Source organism: Aythya marila, assembly GCF_965140915.1.
Source record: "Aythya marila genome assembly, chromosome: 2".
Lineage (NCBI taxonomy): Eukaryota > Metazoa > Chordata > Aves > Anseriformes > Anatidae > Aythya > Aythya marila.
The window spans coordinates 133,745,235-133,767,736 of record NC_139043.1 but is presented as its reverse complement, the minus strand read 5'-3'; the positions used below and the strand labels follow the sequence as shown (position 1 = coordinate 133,767,736).

Below are 22,502 nucleotides of genomic sequence, written 5' to 3'. Positions count from 1 at the left end.
CCCGCTCGTCTGCCAGCCCTAACGGCACAGAGGGAAGGGCTTGGCAAAGCCCAAGGTGGTTCTGCACACCCTCTGGAACGGAGCAGGACTTACCAAGGGCTTCAGAGGGAGGCACAGCCTTGCTGTGCTCTTGGGGTAGGTACCCCAGAATCACGCCGGTGTCCCAGTCCAGGGGCAGAGCAAACAGCTTTGGAGAGACAAGGGGAGAGCAAGTCTCCCCATCCGTGGCTTGCAGCATTTTGGGGGAGCACACACCGCAGCCACCCAGGCTGAGAAGGCAAATGCTGCTCAGGGCTAACCACTGATGTGCCTCCCAGAGCCCAGCACGGTTCAAAATGCTGGCCTCTCATTACAGCTGATAACCACAAGGAAAAGGGTGTGAGAGGGAAGGGGGTGACCCAAACCCGGTCATGACACACGCTGCAGGGCAGAGAATGATGAGTAAGGAGGGGTCAGGTTGCCCCAGGCTTCCTCGAAGCATCCAGCTTGGTGTTGCGCTCAATTCCTGGACAGTTTGAGGCAGTCTATGTGATAGACTTTAGCAAGCTCTTTTTCTAAAGCTGAACTACAATCCAGGAGTTTTAAGCTAAGTACAACCAACCTCAATAAACTAAACCTCAGCTGTGCCTAATCAATAGAGGACACGACACCAAAGCTGTCAGGAACCAGGGCAGGATCAGAAACACGAGTGGCTTCCAGGGATGCTGAGCACCTAAGACCAAAATTAAGGCAGAGGCATCACGTGCAGCATCAGCACCGGGAGACCCAACCCTGTGACAACTCTGGAGCTCACTGCACAGCCTCTGCAGCACGAGACCAGCACCTACACACGCACATTGCCAGGTGATACAATCCCAGCAGCTAACAGCTTTCGCCTGAGGCCCAGCAGAAACACCCTTTCTTCCAGTCGGCGCAGTGAAAACTTGTCAAGTCTCACAAACTTCTGCCACCTGAATTCCCTCTCCAAAGGGCTGGCCAACACAAGTGAGCAGCTTGCACAGAAATCTCTTGCGGAGTTACTCACCTGTTCCACCGAGACAACCCCGTGTTTATGGCCAGTGAGATAAACCCCCCTCAGAGCTGCATTCAGAACTTTCACTGCCAAACGCAGCACAGAAATTGCCTTTGGTTTATATCATTCGATTCTCTTTCTTTATTTTTAAGCAGCAGCAGTGGGATTTGCTTCCTTCCCAGCCTTTTCAATGAGATATGGTTTGGATAGAGCAGCCCGTGCAGCACTGCTCCCTGAGTGCTTGTGTCATCTGGTACCGGTACTGACTTTTGTACCATTCTCTCTGCTCTCTGGAGCAGTAACGTTGCCTGCATTATTTTGTTCATAAAGAAATAACCTGATGGACCTCCATCAGATGCCCTCACCCACACCTCACCTTATGCCCCAGAAGGAATCCCACTGGGGACACCACTGGGGCTTGCTCAGCACACTGAACGTGGAGCATGCGATTAAGTCACAGATTGCATCTGATCTGCTGTGGGTTTTGTTGTTGTGGGTTTTTTGTTTGCTTGCTCTAATTCATGCTGTAAAGGACTGGTCATAAAAGACAAATTCTCTTCATTATTTATTTACTTCCCCCCTTACTTATTTGCAATACTAATTACTGTAAGACACTACACATGTGCTTGTGCTTTAAACCCCTACAAGCTTTTTATTGAGTGCCCAGCTATAACAATCAAGAGGTCCTGGAGAGTGAGATAGGTGCAAGTGTAACACATGGGATCCATCTAAAGTGAACATCACCACCACAGTCATAGGGAAAGTGAACTGAAACCATGATTGTCCTAAATCCCAGCACAACTGGGGCCATGCAGAGCTAAGCACACGCACCGACAGACCTTGACTCCTGCAACAAGGACCCCTTGTGAGTAAAACCTCGCTCCCTTGCTGAGGAAAGTCCCCAACTCTCCTGGTCTAGGCGAGCTTTAGGAACTGAGGCCGTGTGGCCAACCTGTGGCCCTGGCCCACATGCAGAAGCCTCTTTCAAAATGCATCCTAATGAGTGAGAAGTTTTGCTTGCTTGTCGCTGTACAGGACACACTTCAAAGCATTTCCTCTCTCTGCTGAGAAGCCACCTAAACTTCTGCCTGTCCCTGACATGCTGCTTTTCATTGTTCAGTGTTCATTCCTCTAAAATGAAAGTAGGAGAGAAAAAGATGTGTGTGTCTGTTATTAAAACAAGTAACAGGTTAGCTCCCTGTGTCATGTTCTCACTCTGTGAGATAAACAACAAAACCTTTCTGTATTCCTCTTTATACCTGAGGTTATTTCATCATTTGGTGTCTCCAAACTACGGTGTTTGTAAGATCTCTGACTGCTGCAACACAAACTTGACGCTAGTTGATGGCATTTGCTCAGATACAACCAAGAGCAAAAGCTTCTATATTTTTTTAATGGAAACTAGGAAATTCTCTTTTGCTCAGAAGTAAAGATTTTTGCTATTTACATGATCTACATTCTGCTGCACTTCTTGAATACTCAGCAGCGAGCACCCTGAATCCCAGCTCTCCAGTTCTGGTGGCAGTAACTAGTGATACTGATGTGGTGGAGGGGAAGAAGCAAACACCACCATCTGGGGGAAAGACAGAAGGAAGAAAAATACATCACACAGAAGTGATATACCTTACAAAACTACTTTTTCATATACAAATCCAGATGTTTTCTGTAAAGCCTTAAGCTGCATCTTTTCATCAACGGGCTGCCAGCAAAGCTGCAGCCTGTTCATTCACACATTAAGTTTCCCCGTAACTTCAGTGGATGCCAGGTGAGTGTTTGCTCCCTCAAAACCAGGCTCCCCGGGCCCCAGTCCTTATTCTCCCAGCACCTATCCCACCAGCGAAGGAAAGAAGTGGCCGATCTGCCCTGAGCACACGAAGGGCACCGAGCACGGGCACCGCAGCCCCGCGCGTTCACCCGCACGCACGGTGTGCTCGAAGCAGCCCTTGCAATTTACTGTATTGCATGAATGCCTGCTAGCTACAGGATGAATTATGCATCTGGGGTAGCACCGGTTTCTATTTTCGCCACGCTGAGACAGTCATGTGCAGCTGAAGAACTGAATTCTATTTTCTTCCGAGCAGGAGACTTAAAATAAGCCCGGTGCCTGAGGGTGGGAAAGTGGCTCAGGCTATAAAGCAAGAACCTTTTCAGTTTGTTACCCGAGTTCCTAATTTAATGGAACTGGGGTAATAGGTAGCCAATTTTAAGCAGGTGGTTTGGTTTATATATTAACCCTCGTGGTGCGTAAGGCTTCATTCAAAGGGCAAGTTCAGCTGCACGGTTACAGTTTACAAAACAAGTGCAATGCAGCGGAGAACCGAGTTGTAATTACACTCTTCAAAGTTACTTTTAATCCTCAACGTTTCAGATGCTGCGGTTTCTTAAGAAAAATAAAGCCTCGCACAGAGCACAAGGACTGAAAAAGGAAATTAATACAGTTCCTTCTGCAAAAGTGCACGGAACGGTTGGCCTTTTAAATGGCAAGAGCACATAACTAAATCTGGCTCCATTATCTGTACGGATCATGCTGATGCATGGAAATCCTGAAACTGCCAGGCACTAGAAACTTTACATTTGAAAATGTGAAGTCCCTAACTCCTGAAAGGCAATTCTGCAGCAAGCCACCACCTAATGCATCAGCAAAACACCACTGAACACCCATCTTTTTTTTTTAGCTCCCCATTTTCCTGCCTTTTTCCCTGTGTTAACATAAGATGCTTCCATGTATAAATGGAGTTTGGCCATTCCCATCAAACAGCCACAATGCACGTTGCTGAATTACTGTTTCCTTGCTCTGTAGAAAATCCTGCCCACCCCAAAAGTAACCAAGAACTCTACACGTATTTGCTGTCCTGGAAAATGGCACCTGTAGTACTTCCAGTCTTGTCATCCATTGATGCTAAAGCTGAACCAACAGTCCCACGGAGCTTTGTTTTAATACTGCCTTCCTCCTTTCCCCTCCACAAAGTCTAGTTCTGAAAAAAACACCTGTCAATTCTGGATGCTTAAGCTTAAGAGGTGAGTATATTGACATTTAAAAGCAGACTTTAACGAGTAAAAAATGTGTTTGGGAACTGAGCCCTGTGACATGCATAATATCCATCTGAATTCCAGCAAAGAAAATCACAGCGCAGCTTGAATAGATGCTCCATTTCAATCCTCCCTGAGAAGTAAATGAATTCACATCTCTAAGAGGATTTGTCCTAAAGAAATACACCCTTTCTGAGTGCTGGGAGAGTGCAAGATCCCCGTATCTCCATCCAGGCTCAGTGACGAGCACTGAAAAGGGGAAATTCCAACCTCAGGCACAAAGCAGCAGGTGGGAAGGACCTTGCTTAATGCAGAGCTGTGCAGGGAAGGAAGGGGAGAGATGCCTTCCTAGCCGAAGCTGCCTCCTGGAGAACCTCGTTTATCAGGCATTAATGACTGATATTTAGCAGCTAATAAATATTTATTAGGTGAAAGCTAAATAAGTTTTAATAGCTCGCATCATTATAAAATATTCCCTAATTTTCCTCATATAAGCGGGAGCATTATAACCATATGCACGGTGATGCATTGCCTTAAATTGGCTAATTCATATACTGAGAGGCATGAACCACACAGATTTCCAGAGACACACTGATAAAATAGAGGTACTTTACTAGAAGCATACGTGAGCTTAACAAGGCTGCAACTTATTGGTTGTTGCTCCTGTAAGAGCTAGAGATCTCTTACGTCGTGCTGAAGTATTGACAGAGCAGCCTTATCTATGTATTTCCACATCAGTTCAGATACTCCAAGTGGTATTTCTGGTTTATTTCCTCTACAAACAGTCTTCTACGACCTACCACCCTGCCCCAGCTCTCCTGGTGAAGGTGGCCCTCTGCTTTCTCAAAAGCAGCCGCAGCAGCAGGCACACCTCCACTTGCCGGAGCACCGCCGATAAATCCACCATTGCCTTCACACTCATCTTTCATGAGGTTACTTGCAACAATGCCATGCTCCCCAGACCAAGCATCATTCCAGAGGAGGTGAGCAGCTCAGGTTTGGGTAAGAGGAGGCGATTCCTTCACCTCCAGCTCCCACACATGCCCAGGGTACCCTAGGGTGCTGGGTAACCACTTGCTCCCTATCAGTGCTTTGCGTGGCTCCTGGGCAGAGCACAGCATGGAACTGATTGCATCAACACCCTCCATGTACCAAAAAGCAACAACAAAAAAAGAATAAAGTCAGAAGTAAAAGGAATCAAAATGTATGGCTACAGCAGTTTTTCTTCATTTTTTCCATCCTTCCAGGGAAAGCTGCCTCTCTCCCGTCCATTGCTGCCGCCACTTCCAACACGTGAGTAACTTTCCTGGAGTGATACCACTTGGTTGTGAGCAGTCACCAGATGAAAGATTTTCAGCACATGAAGTCATGCTGCAGCTCTCCTCTCTCCCGGTGTCTCACAGCCTGACTTCCTCGATGCCCTCCATACCCACAGGAGATCAGCAGCAACAACACAGCAGTACTCCGTCTCCTAAATTCTCAGCAGGGAAATGGCTAGGGTTATTTTTGTTTGTTTGTTAGCTCAGGACAGATCCCTCTGTGCTGAAAATACAAATGCCCAAATAAATTCTGTTAACAACAGTTTCGGCTGAGGTCACAAATAAACAGAAGTCAGCACTCAGCTACGTTTTCTTCCACAGAAAGTGCCAAGAAACCACCAACGGAGTTCTGGGCTGCTTCATCCCTAACTTGTGCTCATCATACTAGAAACACAGTGAATTTACAGTGGAACAATCCAGACCTTTATCACAGAACTAAGAAAGTAATTTTAAGTCCATGAAATATGAAAAAAATTACAAGAATACTTGACGTGATGTCTGTGGTATTTTCAGAGAGACTGGCTGCAATTCCAAGCACACTAAGGAGGGTACGAAGGGACAGATCCACGGATGGTTTCAAAATTGGGCTCCCTACCAAAATACATATTTACTTGTTTGACCATGATGCTGCCAGATGAGACACACTGTTCTTTCAGAAAACATACCCCATTTCACAACTTTCCCCAAAATACACTTCCTTTTACTTTTGTGCACACCTTACCGTACAACAAACACAAGCATCTAAAACACAAGCAAACAGACTGGGATTCACAAACCGCCAGTTTCCTAATCACGGGGTTCTTCTCCCTGCATCAGAAAAAAATAAATCCCGCGCTGCTTGGCATGCCAACATATTATTTTAAATAAGTAGGAAGGCTGAATGAAAGTCCCCCTTCATCTCCCAAACCTCAAGAGAAAATGAAGGAGTTATTTCCAGAGCACGTACTCAATGACCACCCAGCAAAGCGCATTCATTTTGGTCAGGCTTCACAAGTCCCGCACCACACCTAATGAACACGCTGCCTTCTGATGCCTCTTCCCCCGCCAGCGTGAGAGGATTAAAAATACATGTGGAAAAAAAGAAAACAAAACAGCCCTGAAAAATTCTGGTATGAATGCCTCTCCCTTTAATTTCCCCGGTGTTTGTTCCTGTTCCCTTGGAGGAAGCTGTCACCTCAAGCGTGAGGTCTGCCTTACCGTTTCAGCAGCTACTTGTGTTGCAAGGAAAATAAATAAGTAAATACATTTTAAAAAAAAACAGCAATGGGAATTTTTGAAGAGGAAACGTGCGGGATGGGATGGCTGCTGCAGGAGCAGGCGCTTGGCTCACCCCATCCATCCCCACTGGCAGAGTTCGGCCTAAGCAGTCCCGCTCTCAAAGCCTGGGGGCTACCATGGCTGTTGTGGCCTACACCGCTTAGTCTTCTGCTCAAGAGATACTTGCTGTGGGGTTACCTATTTCTCCAGACACTGGGAGAATAAAAATTATTAGTTACAAAAGCTCTTGGTCAGGTGTTAGTGCTTCCTCACTGCTGAGCGGTTTCTTCGCTTCAACAAGCGCATCTCCCAGCGTGGTCTCTGCACAGCAAATCCAAGCTAGGTGCGACTGAGGTAAAAATATAATGGTAATGGACTGAGGTAAAAATATATGATAAAAGGATAAAGCAAATGCTTCGAAATAACCAAACAGCTGCCAGCTGGGAAACACAGAGTTCGTGTCCTACTAGCACCTTAACTCTCGTCCCATTTCTTCGGGAAATATCAGCACTGCTCAGCGCGTACTCTCAGCTCTGGAAATATTTCACATCCTCGACCACAAATGAAGTGATACAGATGTGCTTTTCCATAAAGCTGGGAAAAGAAGGCTCTGTGGCCAGGGAAAGGCAAGGTTTCCAGTCACGGCTTGAGGCTGGGGGAACAGGGCGGCCACACAGAGGGTGCTGGTGGTGGGGTTGGGGCCTGCCCTCCTGCCCCCATCCGCCAGCTCCACCTTCCTCAGGCTCTCAAGTCACTGCTGAACCATCTCTTAAACGCGCCCTGTGAAACTCCCACAGCATTTTATCAACCAGTTGCCTTGAAGGAAATCCAGCTTACTGCTGCTCTAGCACCACCACCACCCCTCAAAAAATAAAGCCCAGGACTAGTTTTCTTTGAGGAGGAACCTACTAAGAAAGGCTCTGTGTCAGAGGCTGATTCCTAAAACTTTAGTCACAACCCCAAAACAGTAATTTCTCTTCACTTATTTCACTCTTTCGCATAAAACTCTTCCCCACAAGCTTGCCCTTCATAACTGGAAGCAAACTGACCCCAAAACCTGGGAAGGTATTTTTGTTTTTGTTTTTTCCTGTGGGTAAGATACCCACAGGAGACTTTTTTTTTAAAGCAGGTATTATTAGATGGGAGGTATAAATAGAGCCTAGGGAGGGCTCTTACAACCCATTCCTTGAACACACACCTCCCTGGCAGCAGCACACCGAGGCTATTTCAGGTGGCACCTCCCATTCTTCACCCCTGGATTGCTGATAAAGGGTGGCAGCTTAAGTAGCCCAAGAAAGAAATGGTTACTGAAGGGCAAGCCTAGATACTTATTCCAAATAATAGGTTGGCCTGCCAAGCAGAGCAGGATTTATGTTTTGTGATGCTGGGAGAAGAACCCCATGATTAGGAAACTCTGGCATAAATACTTAAGGGCAAGAGTAAAAAGAGCATGTGTACGCGGCCCAGGGATAGTGATCCTCAGTTTTCCCCTCTGGCATCCATGGAAAGAGATTACCTCTCCAGTATTTCATTAGTGAACGGCGCTACGTGTTCCAGCAACTTGTGGAAAGAGTAGGAGCGCTGAGGTTAACGTCTTTGGTGAGGCTTTGTCTCAGGGTTTGGGAGATTTTGTTTCAATGCAGCATGGGGAAAGCAGCTGTCACCTTGATTAGAGTCCCCTCGTAACCGGACACTTCTCAAAATAATCCCAGCTCCTGCAGGCTCCCCGCTGTTTGGGCGAGGGGTTACTGATGGCTTCAAAAGCCAAGGTGCTGGCACACAGGGATGCTGAGGTCCCAGGAGGAGCATGGGCTCGCTGTGCCTCCCACCCCATCCAGCCCCGTGCCCACTAGAGCACAACCCAGCTTCCAAGTAAACCCCAAGGCAGCGAGGAGCGCCATGCACAAGGTTTGGCTCAACACGCTCGCTTTCCAAAAAGCAGAGGGGATGAGGGATATGGTGCTCAAATCATCCACGTCTGCTTAAGTGCTTGACTTGTGTGCTGCCAGACACGGCTGGCTGGCCAGAGGTGGAGCAGCACAGCGACTCCTCCGCCCCACACCAGCCACCTCCAGTTTTTCCTTGCATTATGGTCTGGCTGGGATACACAAACCACTCCAAATCACTCCCCACAGGCACCTCTGTCACCCCCTGTCCCCTCATTGCTCCCCCTTTATCACCAGCAACCACCCTCAGCCAAGCCAGCAGAAGGATTCCCAGCAGTGGGCGAACAACCAGAGCAGACCCAATTTTTCATTTACCTCGTTTTCTGCTGTTGGATCCCGTGCTTGCAACACGAGACCAGAGAGCAGTGCCAATACTAGCAGTTACCTGGCTTGCTTGACAGCGTGAAAGCAGCAGGGAGGAAAAAAAATAAATAAATCAGCCTAATGAGGCTGGAAGCACAAGAGATTGTAGAGGAAAAGAGCAAATAAGGAACTTAAGACACAAATTACTATTAAGTGCACTACAGTTACTGCGTTCTGAGTGGTGGTGTTCAGAAATACCATTACCATGAGTCAAAAAACCATACTGAACAAAAAGGCTGCGTTTCTGGTAGGAAACCAGTAGTCTTACAACAACACTGCAGTGATAATGGCATGAGAAAATGTGTGAGTGACAGGTGAGACAGAATTTAAAAGCCCTCGGTTCAGGTTGCTTTGTTTGTTTTTATCTCACGATAAAAACAGCCTACGCCTACACCGCCAGTAACAAGGAAAACCTGAGCTCTATTGCAGTATGTGCTGTTGTGCCACTGCTGAAAAATAGGATTTCCCCCCCCTCCGTTTTCTTCTGAAGATGAAAGCCTATTAAGACATAACGTCGTCACTTCTGCTTTGATTTATCCCAAGGAAAGTCAAAGAACTCGTGCTATATCCTTCAACAGAAAAATTTACATAGCTCAGTGGACGACGTTTCATAATTAATGAGGTATTTCCCTGGAAAAGAAAGCAAACTTCTGTTTGTTAGACACTCCAAATTTTTGAGGTGTGCACTGGAAGAGGAGTTCAGCACAAGCACGAAGTCTGCTCTTATACACAGATCCAGCACTGTGCTGCAGGTTTTGCAATTATTCACAAAAAGACACAGCAAAAATAGTCTTTTTTAAAAAAAAAAATGTAATTGACAACTGCACGGCACAGGAGAAGGGACCGCCTCTGCTTAATTGAAGGTCATTTCTGCTAAGCTGCATGCTATATTTACCACCTGGCTGGTAATGGCTGCTTTTATTCAAAACGCTCTGCAGTAAAATATATGCACATGTAGGGTAGGAAGACTCTCATTGAAACCTTCTGCAAGAAATTAGCAGAACGAGGAAGGCTTGCACACTTCCTTCGCAAAATTAGGTCAGGACTCCTTTGAACGGCTCCATTTGAAGGCTGTGCCAGATTCCAGATCAAATACTTTTTAGTGTGTTAGAACCAATGGCTTAAGAGATGAACTTTCTACACTGCTGATAATTATTGCTAGTGCTGTGCAGCACCGCCTCTCTCTCCACCTGTGGATAATTATAAATAGCCTGCATTTTCCAGTCCCTGACATATGCCACCAGATCAACAGCATTTACAAAAAACATCCTTTGTAACCATGGGTCACACATTTCAAATATGACGACCACATTAACTCCGCGCAGCTTGGGGAATTTGGATTTCCCCACACACACCCTTAACTAAACACTCCTTGAATATGCATGCATGGCCAGGTGATTAGCATCACAGCAAAAATGGGAAGATGGGAAGTGCCAAGCTCAGTGCCATCTCCTGCCGGTAAGGGCTTCAGGGCTACCCCCAAATACAGTTCCCTATTAGCCAAGCTGGGAAGGCAAAGACCAAAAGAACTGGCCTTGGAAATATAAATCAGGTAATCATACAACTCAGCTTTACTGCTCACTCTCTGAGGAACAGGCAACAGAGCATGCTCGCTACCACCAGTCAGGTGAACTTTCATTAATAAACTGATCTGCAAATTATCTACAACGATGCCCAAACCCAAAGACTGCATGCTTCAAAAAGTAAAAAGAGCATTATATGGCCAGAGCAGTAACTTTAGGGTCAAATACACCTTTTGAGTATATAAGAGCACTGGTGGTAAGAAAATCTTTTTTTCTGCTCTTCAAATTCACAGCTGAGTTCACTCTAGCAAGCTTGGCTGTAGGGAACATTGGAAAGATGCACAGAAACATCCTATTGCTGCTTGTTTTGCTTTCCACTCCGCTCTGCTCCCATTAGGTGACACTACTAATGGCACAGCTGGCACAGCTGTCTGCCCCAGACTCTTCTGAGGAGGTTTTCCAATTATATGAGCTGCATTAAACAACAAGAGAGGGAGAGATTAGCTTTTTCTGTGCACCTACAGAAAGCCACAGAGGGAAAAAAAAAAAATCTTGCTAATCCTCTCTTAGGATGCCTTCGTCTCTGATCACAAACAATTGCATGAACGCCACGTGAGCTACTCTACTACACAGGAATTGTGCCAGCTCCAACCACAATACAGCCACAATCTTCATGAAGAGGGATCCCACATACTTTGGTTGAGACTGGCAGCATTTATTAGAAGAATTTTTCTCAGTCTTCCCGAGAAAACAGTCCTCCTTTACATGCTTAAATCAGTTATAAGGTCCTCAGATTTTACGTGAAACTGCAAGAAGTACATGGTGAAGAAGTATCACAGAGACTTATATCTGTGTATTATAGGAAAACAAACAAAAAACAAACAAACAAAAAAACACATTTTTTCCCCAAAGTTTTTTTCCTATCATAAACCTATTCCCATCAAAGCTGCCTAATTCTTCCAGTGCATATGAAGATGAGAAAAACAAAAATTAAAGTGACAAACTCACAACCACAGTTGTATTACTAAATATTCACAAGCTCAAAGACTTCTTTAACCCATAGAAAAGATACACATTTCCCCAAAAAAGTCTCAGAAAACCTTCATCATTATGACAATTTATGCCACCAGGCAGTAGGCCAGTTGCAGGTCTCCACCTAAAGAGACCTACATCAAGATACCAGGTCACTAACTCTCGGTTAAGCGGGAGAGATACGGTCAGGAAAGTAGCATTAGTGAAATGACAAAACCCCAAGCCAGCCAAGGGTAGAATACGCTTTTCAAGGTTTTGAATCGCAGTAAGAACAGGAACAAAAAGAAAGAAAGGTCATTTCCCCTTTCTAATGCCCTACAGTAACAAAACAGACGAGAAATGACATTTCCAGCACAGCAATACTATTAAGAGTACCCGATGCTCTGCTGTTTTCAGCAGCTCTGAATTTCTCCGCATCCAGTGAGGCTCAGCACAGTGTCAAGGGCATACCTGTGTCTCCCCACCCCAAAAGAAACACTGCTTAGGACAGAACCTGGAGTCCCACCAGGCCCCACAGAGATCTTCCCTTGAAGTGCCCAAGCATGGCCCTGCTCTTTGACCACGCATGGCTGCTTGGACTAAACACCACCACCAAGAAAAGCATTTCTGACACACAGCATGAGCAGAGGCACATTCAGTCATCGTTGACCCTAATATTTTGCCTCCTTTGGGGGTGTTCAAGGAGAGGTTAGACGTGGTGCTTAGGGACATGGTTCAGTGGGTGACATTGGTGGTAGGCGGGTGGTTGGACCAGATGATCTTGAAGGTCTCTTCCAACCTTACTGTTTCTGTGATTCTTTTATTTCCAGTGACTACTGCACCCGGGCACCCTGAGGAAACACGCTGGTTGTTGACCGGTGCCCATGGGGCCCACCTTCCTCACCCTGAAGGCCTGTGCACCCAGGCCATCAAGCCACAGTGGGGTTTCCAAACATTATTCAACAGGCTGGAGATAAGGCTGTTAAACGATATCAATTTATCTTTTTAGTATCCCTCCCCTTCACATCCCAACAGATGCTCCGTCAGAAGGACCCCAGCTGGTGCCAGAACAGCAGAAAAGACCTCCTGGTTAGCCACAGGCCTTCCTCGGCCACCTCCTGCTCACGGCCAAACTCTATGGAAACTTCTGGAAGCAGCCATGTTTCCACGCAGCACACAGACATATCCAGCAAAGATTTTGGTCAAAAGGGAGGAAAAGATGAAGAAAGTCTGACAAATTCAGTCAACTCAAGCTGCAACATGGCTATAGGATTACAGCTGAGCTGGAAGACCACTGGTGCCACAACGACACTGGTGCCAGCCAGGACAGTCCAGGTACTGATCTATGCATTCACTCCCTTGCTATTATTTCCACTTTTTTTTTTCTTTTTTTCCTATTTAGTAAGATTTTTTTTTCCCAATGCACTCATGTTTCACAGTGACAAACACATTCCTGTCCCCTTACCAAGGCTCTGAGGACAGAGGGAAGGCTTTGCTGGAGAATAAAATCAAAAGCACCTGTTAGTGCCACAGTGGATCAAATCATATTTAGGGAGGAAAACTGCTGCAAAACTGTCGCGTTAAATTACAAGTAAAGAAACGAGAGGAAAATTATACGTAAAGACCACCTTGTGTTTAAGGCTTTTTTCCTGGCAAATAAGGTCGGGGAAGCCGTTCTTCCCAGCCTGACTCCAGGCCAGGAGAACTACTGAAAAAACTTTGAGCCTGGCCTTGTTCTGTTTATTGAACTGTCAGTTCTTGTGTTCTGCAGGATATTTCTTTTCCTGACACTTGAAAGGCATACAGCCTTTCATAAAAGACACACGCACAAAAGTACATGAGGGTATATGTAAAATTGAGACCTATGTAGAATAAAGATCGACATAAAATACACACAAAGTTTCAAAGAACTTCCAAGATAGAATTGCAACACCTACAGAGAGCTCGGTGCTGAATGCTCTGTGCAGTACAGCCTCTATACACTCTTAATTTCAAACACCCTTCAAGAAGCTTCATTTCATACCACAAGACAAGAATTTCAGAGGTATATACGGCACCTTGGTAACTTTCCATTTCTATCCCCACGATTAGTCATCTTTGTTGTTCTGCCATGGAGAAAGAGAGTGAGTTCCACATGCTGCAGATGCTTAAGTCACTAATAATCCTAAGGTATTAATCCTCTAACACTGTCTGCTGCCCCAGCAGTGCTTGAGAAGTTCTCACCTTCTCACAATGAGACTTACACAAGCCAGTCGCTGACATAACCGATTTCACACACTCTGTTCGTGGACGCTCCATCATCTCCTTGCTGCACAAACTCTCACATTAGCCAAGCTTGCACTGCCACCAGTGGCTTGTGCGAGCACTGAGCACCCGTGAGCTCCTGGCTGGAAGGAGACACAGCCCCACGGCCAGGATTGGGATGGGATGCTCTGCAACCCAGACAGCTCACAATCCTGTTTCTCAGCAGTATTACTTTATGCACATCCTTGCTGCAGGAATTACTGCTATTTATAGGGCTAAGCCATACCTATTTTTATTTATGCAATGTCACAAATTTAAATTCAATGGGAGCTTGATTTTTGCATTTCCCGGTGATGGAGCATTTCCATCACTTTGAACTAGCTTCACCCTCCCGCTTTGCTTCCCTTGCAGGTTTTCATTTTAAATAATAATAACACCATCAATGTCACACCTCCGTGACTGTATATGTGAATGAGGAACTGCACAATACTTGAAAGTGATTTGAAAGGAAAGGCTTTGTGCAGGCTTTCACCCAGTAATCAGTTTAAGTGACGCGCTGATTCTGGGATCTCCACATTCAGGGTGAGCAAGGATAATTAACCCAGCAAAGGAAGAATCTGTCTTCTGGACAGCTGTCCTCTCCTGGAAGATGCACCAAGCTAATATCAGCCTTCCCCTGCAGACCACAGTATGAAAAGCAAACAAAACTCAGCTCTTAAAGCAAAAAAGGAGACCAAGTTCATGGGGTTTGGCTGGTCACAGCTGTGTCCTCCAGCTGTTTTGTCCAGCCAGGTGTTCCCACAGGTACCTCAGGGTCACCAAAACCCACCGGGGCACAGCTGGGCTTAATGTCTTAGATAGGCATTGCCTGTCTATCTAATGGCAGGCAGTGAACATACCAGAAAGGATCCCAGGGAAGACAGGAAAGATGAAGGACCTAGTTAGGCTGTCGCTTCATGTGGCAGCAAGCAGATTACAATTTTTCTCTCAAAACATTCTTAGACTGGAGGCCACAGCGGTCACACACCCAGGCACTCCCCGAGAAGTACTTCACCTCCCATGCCATACTGCTTCAGCTGTGTTTCCCACAGCTCCGCGAGACCACTTATATTCACACTTGCAAAATACTGTTCAGAAAATAGGGACGGGGCCCACTTCACGCCGCTTTGAAAGGTGACAAGTGACCTCCATCAATGTGGAAGCACCTCTAGAGAAAATTATGCCATATTATGGTTAATCAAGCAGGAGCAACACGTCTGACAACATAATATTTAAATCCAGACAATACATGCTGGTTGTTAATCAGTGGTACTTTCTGAACATTTTGATTCAGTTCCTGCCTAGTCCACAGGCTGTTTGACCTTCTGCAAGTCCCTCTGTCTCCTTACCTTTAATAAGAGTACAAAATAGGTATTTATCTTCACACTCGCAACTCAAACACAGCCAAGCGGGCTTTTATTTGAACTTTCCCCAAATCAATTCACCTTTGGAACAAAACAATTTAGCTCAGAAGAGCGGTTTCTGAGGAAGTTGTTTATATATAAACTAAAAATAGTGATTTCAGACAGAGCGCCCAGCTCAGGCTTCAGTTGAGCACGGCTTGTGTGACACGCTAATAGCCTGTCTAGAGACAAGGCCAAGTCCTGCAGATTCCTCAACACCCTATTAGTCATTATTTCGCTTTAGATGAACCCCCCTCCTTGAGGCATTGACAAAAATCATTTGTTCCACGCAAAAGTACTTGTTGCAAATGGTTGTTAAACACTTTTTTTCCCTCCTACTGCAATCAGTTTTCCAATACGCTGGAGGATTACATGTATTTTGTATTTCTGCCTAAATATCTAGTATGCTTTTGAAAGCATCCCTCAGGGCTGAGCTAATCAAGAAAACAACATACAGACGGAGAACTGTCATTATTACAGGGTCAAACACTAATGCAGCCTTTACTCGAGAGATTGCAAATTATATTTCAACGTGAGGAAGAGAAATCTTGTTCCCAAATCAGCGAATAGTGCCATGTAACCTCTGAATAAATTACTAATCCTGAAAAGATTACAGATAGCAGTTTATTATCGTCTTGTAAGCATGAACTGAAGATAACCAAACAAGAATCTGTTCGCAGAAGAGCCCCAAGTAATTTTCTCATGCTTGCTGCAAGGCGGAAAGTAAAGCGACTTGAACGCGGACCAAATTGCTTGCTCATTACTTGTGCATTCTCTCCCAAATGCAGCAACACAGAGGGCATCTTTATGACTTACATTCAAGCAGGGTCTTACATGGGGCCTAGAATAAGCTTTCCATTCTCAAACACAACATTTCTGTTAAAAATCCTGGTCGGTCAGATCTATTCAGATGACAAAGGAGCACTTTTCCGTAAGTAGACAAGAGTCCTTTGTTCAGCCTCTGCGGCTCACTAAAGCCTGTAATTCTTGGCCATAAGGAAAATGTTTAAACTGTCAATGGCAAAAGTCAATTCGGGGAGATAATGCAATTAATAAATGCCACCCATATGCTTCTGCTTGACGTTTTATAAAGACAATCGGCCACGAAGAGCAGGGCAAACAGAGAGCTCTACAAGCAATTGCCTGATCCTCCAGGAGCTTGGCTGCTGCATGTAGGGACGAGCTCTTCCCCAAGCCCAGGACTCCCTGCCCAAAAGTGGCCATGTCCCCCAGCGAGGACAGCAGATAGCTCTCCACCTCCCTTTCCAGAGTCAGCAGACCGTGACTGTGTGTTTGAAGTGGGGTTTTCCTTAACTTGCACCTCTGCTAGCCAAGAAATCGGGCCTTGACCTCCGGTAGCCAAGAAATCAGGCCTCCATCTGGTCATCCTGAGATTGCACTTAAGATTACAACCACAGAAACTTAGATCCCTCAAAACTTCAAACAAACCCACGGCTCGTGGCTCGCTCGCCAGTGTCCACCATCTCCATCCCACTAGCTGCAGCAATCCCTGCACACCTACCACAGAGGCTTCACCTGCCCAAGAACCACAACCCCGGCACCCGACTTCAAACTGGGAGATATTTGTCCTGACTCGCCCTTGAAGACGAGGCTCTCATCTTCTTCCCCGATAGGGATCTAGAAAAAAATGCAGAGAAAACATCTCTGCACTGTAGGCCTGAATATTAAGTCAGTTCCAATGCAGACCTCGGGGCTCAGATATTAAAAAGAGAAACTGCCTCCGTGTTTGATCTCGGGTCAGGAATCATCTATCCTTTAATTTTTAAAAGATAAGCTAACCTGGGAGGGAAACCTAGCCCCAGAAAGTGGCTCCGGAGAACATCCAGATAGGGGGAGGCTTCCAGCAGCGACTTCGCTGCAGCACCAGAAGGGCAAAACCCGCGGCTGGAGGCGAAAGCCGGAGCTCTCCCAAATTTCCTGCGGGTGATGGCACGGTGCTGAGCCAGGGTGAGGGGAGCAGCCCATCGGACGGCGCTGGCTGGCTCCGGTTGCTGCCACGCCACAGAGCACTGGGCAGGACTTGGCTAATTTTGTGGTGAGAAGCAGCTCACGTGAGCTGGGGAAGGCTGGAAATGAATCGGGACCAAAAAGTTTCCTATCTTCCTTCGGAGCTCGGTCAGTGACGCGGATTTAACACGCTTGGGAGAGGCCCTCGCAGCACGTAAATCTGAAACACCACCTCTCTCTGCTCCAACTGCTGTCTCCAAAGCCTAGCTGCGGGTTTCACAAACTAAACCAAACAAACATGCCTCCGCTCTGACACAGTATCAATCCTCCGAATTTCAAAAGTAACCATTAGGAACAAACGCAGGCAAATCACAGCTTCTGAAATGTAAACATTTCTGAGAAACAAACCAAATATTACCCCGGTATCCTCCTTCAATAACTGCATTTGTGTCAACAAAGCTGTGCTCAGGCGCTTGCAGAAGGCACAGCAAGACCACACAGTTGATGTCGATGCCGCAGTGCTTGCATTTCACTCAATGCATGCAAACCAACCCTGCATGTGCATTGCTGGGGGAGCTGGCGTGAAGCAAAGCCCCCCGACTCCAGAAACACCACGAAGCAAGACGAGAGACTCGATTCTCCTGGTTGTGAGAGCAGCACCCGTACGGTGCGGTATGCACAGCAGCCTGCCAGCCAGCAAAGCTTCCCTACAGCCAGCTTTGGCTCGCCGAGGGGATTAGAGCACCAGGCAGGCTCTGGAAAACCATTAGTCCCACTGGCGTGGAGCAGGAAGAAGCGGAAAGGTTTATCAGCTTCTGCAGAATGGGAACTGACAAGGACAGCGAGATACTTGGCGCTGCTCTCTGTTGCTATTAAAATCAGCAAGCACTGCCTTCTGCTATCATCAGGGCTGAACCCAAGCTCTTAAAAGACACACCGGACCTCTCACTTACACAGCTCGCCTTCTCTATCCAGCAGCTTTACATCGCTCTCTCTCCCTCTCCTAAAAGCAAACCAGGAAAACTTTACAGTACCTATAAAGCACTTTTTTTCCTTTTCCACTCAAGCCAAGCCTGGGTGAATCCCCACAGCACCTCCACGCCTGCTGGCATTACAGGACCTGGCTCTAACCTGACATCCCCCTTGCCCAGCAAACCACCCCAAAAGCCCGGGCTACCATCAACCAAATTAGCCGTGGGTGATGCTGGCCAGCAGGCACGGCCTGGCACAGACAGGACGGGCCCAATTGTGCCCTCTTTCTGTCCCCAAATCTCTGCATCACAGACTGGAAAACGCCAGGGCGCACAGGCACACTGCTCCCACTTCAGGAGCAGGATGCATCTCTGGTATGTTTCTAACACGACTCTGACATCAGTGTGGTCCTCCCCAGTAAATAGCAGGGTTTGTTGGTTTCGTGAAGCAAACACAAGGAATTTGTGGCTTCAGAAAAGAGAGTCTCCTGTTGCCCTCCCCTCCCCTGCTAAAAAAATCTCTTGCATCATTTACCTCATCAGGAAGGAGAAATGTTTAGCTTATCGCCTTGCCAAAACAACAACAATAACAGCAGAATCAAACAAAGGGGGAGATTTGGAGCTGAAGCCACTTGACAATCCTCCAGGAGCTAGCAGGGTGTTTTTTTTAAGCATCCGTATAAAACTCCTGTTCCGACCAGGACAGCACTCTGCACAGACAACGCATTTGGCATCCGTGTTTTCCCAGAGACCGCTCTACAAAATCCAGCCTTAAGGGACCACGTAGCCACTGCCAGACCCAGCAAAAGAAAAAAATAAGTGTTGGGGGGGGGGGGAACAAAACCAAACCAAACCTCGCCTCCCTTTACTTTTCCGATCTCTCCACAACTTTTTGGCAGCAGCGAGGGCGCTGCACCAGGGCCAGGCTCCCCCCATGCCCCGCACCGGTGCGCCCCGACAGCCTGCCTCCTGCTGCGGGAGCCTGTTCATCCTAAGGCCAAAAAAAAATCATAAAACTTAATACTTTTACTAATTGCTGCGGCGGTTTAATAGTCACTACGCCAGCGGAGAAGTCGGTGAGGACGGCGTTTCTGTAAAATTAAAAGCCATCGTACCTCATTAGCGAGGGGTAGCGCAGTTACGCTCAGCGGAAGCAGGAGTCGGTGCCGCACACAACTCATTTTTTAATTAGTCCTTAGGAAAAGGGTTTTGCAACCGTGCCCTAAGAAATCACTAATATAACGAGCCAGATTTCATGAAGGCTGCGAGCTGGCTCGTCCATCCGACAGCCGGACAACTTCGGAAGGGAATCGGTGCCGGTGACATTATTTAGTGTTATAGCAGCTCCTTTTAATTGGATTAAATCGCCGTGCTGTTTTCATTTCATACCGAGACCTCAAGTTGCTCTTTCCCCAATATCTGCCCCGAGGCTGCAACCGTGTCGCCCGCATGCCCCCTTCCCTCCAGACAGCCTCAAAGCAGCCACGGAGAAGCCCAAAAGCCTCCTCCAGCTCCATGCCGCTGACGGGTGGACTCGTTTAGATGGAAAACAGCTTTTTGGGAAGCGGGAACCCCGAAAAAGGGAATTAATCGCGTTATGCAGCGCTCCCCGGCCAGCCGGCACCGGGCGCCCCCAGACCCCAAGGCGAGCCCCCGGCCCCATGCGGCACAGCCGGGGCCGGGCAGCGGCCGCCCCCATGTCCCGTCCCAAGCTCCCGTCCCGTCCCAGCGCTCACTCACCGGCTGCCTGGAGGCGCAGGCCACGAAGCTGAGGGCTAGCACTAGCCACACGCCCCGCATTATTCCCGCGGGGCCGGGCACGAAGGAGAAAAGCGGGGCCGCGGCCGCTCGGCAGCGCCCGCCCGGCCACGGGGCTGTGGGGATGGGGCGGGTGAGGGGGGGGGGCACCCTCCGGCCCCCTCCGCTCCGCCCGGAGGGGCAAAACTGCCCAAAGCCGGGGCTGGGGGTGCTGCTGAGGGTGCTGAGGGTGCTGCTGAGGGTGCTGCTGAAGGTGCTGAGGGTGCTGCTGCTCCTCCGGCTGCCTCCCTCCTTCCCCCGCCCCGAGTGCTCGGCGGCAGCGGCGCGGCTCCCAGTTAAACCCCGCAGAAATTCCTGCAGGATTACCGCACAGATTGGCAGCTCCCCCAGCCAGTGGAAGGAGGCGGCGCCGCTCTCGCAAATTCAAGCAACTTTCCTCCCCTCCACCCCCTCTTCACCCTCCTTTTTCCCTCCCTCCCTCCCTCCCTTTCCCAAACCTCCACCCCCGCCCCGGCCTCCCCTCCTTCGTCCTCCTCCCTCCCCCAAGTGGAAAACATGAGCAGCGCCGCGGGCTGGCCCCGTATGAAAGCAGGGACCCGGGAAGCCTCCCTCCGGTTTAATTTCATTATTTATTTCGTTATTTTTTTAATTAATCTCTCCGAGGGAAGCCTGCCCGCTGCCGCGTGGTTGCAGCGCCGGATCCGGCCGCCGCTGCCCCTTGCCCCCCTCCCCTGTCAGCCTGGAAGGCAGCGTCAGGTGTCGGGGTGTGTGTGTAAAAATAATAGGACACGGGTTAAAAATCACGCTGTTGGGGTCCCCTCTTGGCTCTCTGCCCCCATATTCTTCAGGCTTTTCTCCCTCAGCCAGGAGACTCGGAAAGTTTTAGCAGTGAGAGGGTGGCGAGCGGCAGAGGTCTGCGGCTCGCCCCCAGTCACGAGGATCTGGGAGCTGTGCTTTCAGACCCAGTATTTCAGGAATCGACAGCACCGAGAAGCCAAAGCAAGAAGTCTCGCTGTGACGAGCCCGTGCTGTTTCGCAGCTGGGGAAAATGGTGGCATTGCGGAGCTGAGGAGCCTCGGCCTGAGCCAGGCGCCTTTGCTGGTGTGATCCCACCACCCGACAAGTCCATATATTTATCAGGCAGACATGATAGCAACTTATATCCCTCCTGCTCACATTCAGAAAGCTCAGGCTGGGCCTTGTAGCCTGGCTCGGGTGGCCTACATGCCCATAATGGTCACTGCTGGCCTAGCCAAGCCCATCCTTCTTCCAGGCCCTAGAGGCAGCCAGCAGAGACCCAAGGAGAAGTGGGGTGAGGCTCCCCGGCGTCGGTGCTTCACATCCTTCACCTTGCCCTTCACCTTCAGGTGGTGAGATCCCAGCTGCCTTCAGGCCCTGCTCCGATTGCCTTCCTGTCACCACAGGGTAATGCAATAAAACACAATTCATTTAGCACAAGTGGGCTGCCACCTCCCCAGCCTCTCCCAGATGAAGGTGCACCTCTGTGCAGGACACTTGTCCCCAGAGGGTAGGTGGCTGTGCTGTCTGTGACCCTGTCCCGGCAATGTGGTGCCTCTCAACAGCTCCTGCATGTGCTGGTCCACCTCCCAGACACACCGTGTCATTGATTTTTAGGCTGCGTTCACCACGGAAATCTTGCCAGATTCCCAACGGTCTGGAGGGTGTCGCACACGAGCAGATTGTTTAAGAGATTCCTTCCCCTTCAAAGCCCATTGCAAATATTTAGGGCCCGGTTCTGTGTATCCTCTGCCTTGACAGGTGGCTGGATCGCAACCTAATGAAGTGAGCAACAATTTCACTACATTTGGATGGGGGAGAGTGAAGCACAGTGAAGCAAGGGGAGGAAGGATCCGGCTGGGCCAAATGTGCGGGATCCGGGGTCCTACAGGGATCCCCGTCTGCAGGGGTGGGAGGCCTGAAGAGGCTGCAGTTTGTCCAAAGTCAAAGCAGAGATCAGGAATAGCATCGCTTGTGCTGGCAGGATCCTTAACAGCCCAAAACCAGAACTCTGTTAAAAACAAGCAACATGAAAGAGCAAATGGGAAGACAGAAAAGCTGAGTACAGGAAGCATCCTAAGGCTTGTCAAACACCAAGGGCTGGGTGATTTACTACAGAAGTTTTGTTGTTTGTTGTTCTGTTTGTTGTGTGTTTTTTTTTTTTTTTTTAGCATTCAAACCTTACAGGCACATGTCTTCAGTAAATAAACCGAGCTCACCTTTTCCTTCGTGTTACACTCTGATAATCAGGGATTTATGTACGAAGCAGAATATCTCAAAGACCAAAATGTAATCTGCAACCAGCTAAGGGAAGGCACTCCTTGAGCGAAGGCAACAGTGGCCAGTGGGCTCCACACAGCCAGGAGCCAGATAGGTGATTTGGACAGATACAAATGAACATGAGGAGGAAAGAAGAGAAAAGAAACAATCCCTGTAGGTCACAGAAATAACTACAGGTTGTCTGGGGAACCACTTGCTGCCTCCCCACACCCCTGCCCCTCCAGCAGGGAGCATTTCCATGCATGGCCCCACGGAGAACGACAGGGGCACTGGCACCTGCTCCGCTTGTCACCCGGTTTCGTAGGGACAGAAGCAAGTTGGAGGCCCAGCATGAAGCTGAAACAGAGTGGTTTTAACCCA

General features: G+C 48.1%; 1 protein-coding gene across 1 annotated transcript in view; it reads right to left on the bottom strand.

Moving 5' to 3' along the window:
• SDC2 (syndecan 2) overlaps positions 1 to 20,246 on the bottom strand; it is a 56,458-nt gene extending 36,212 nt beyond the window's left edge. The window contains exon 1 of the mRNA XM_082755024.1: positions 19,827 to 20,246. Within this exon, the coding sequence (XP_082611150.1) occupies positions 19,827 to 19,886 (60 nt within the window). The 5' untranslated portion in view covers positions 19,887 to 20,246. The remainder of the gene's footprint in view (positions 1 to 19,826) is intronic.
• Between the last annotated feature and the right edge of the window lie 2,256 nt (positions 20,247 to 22,502).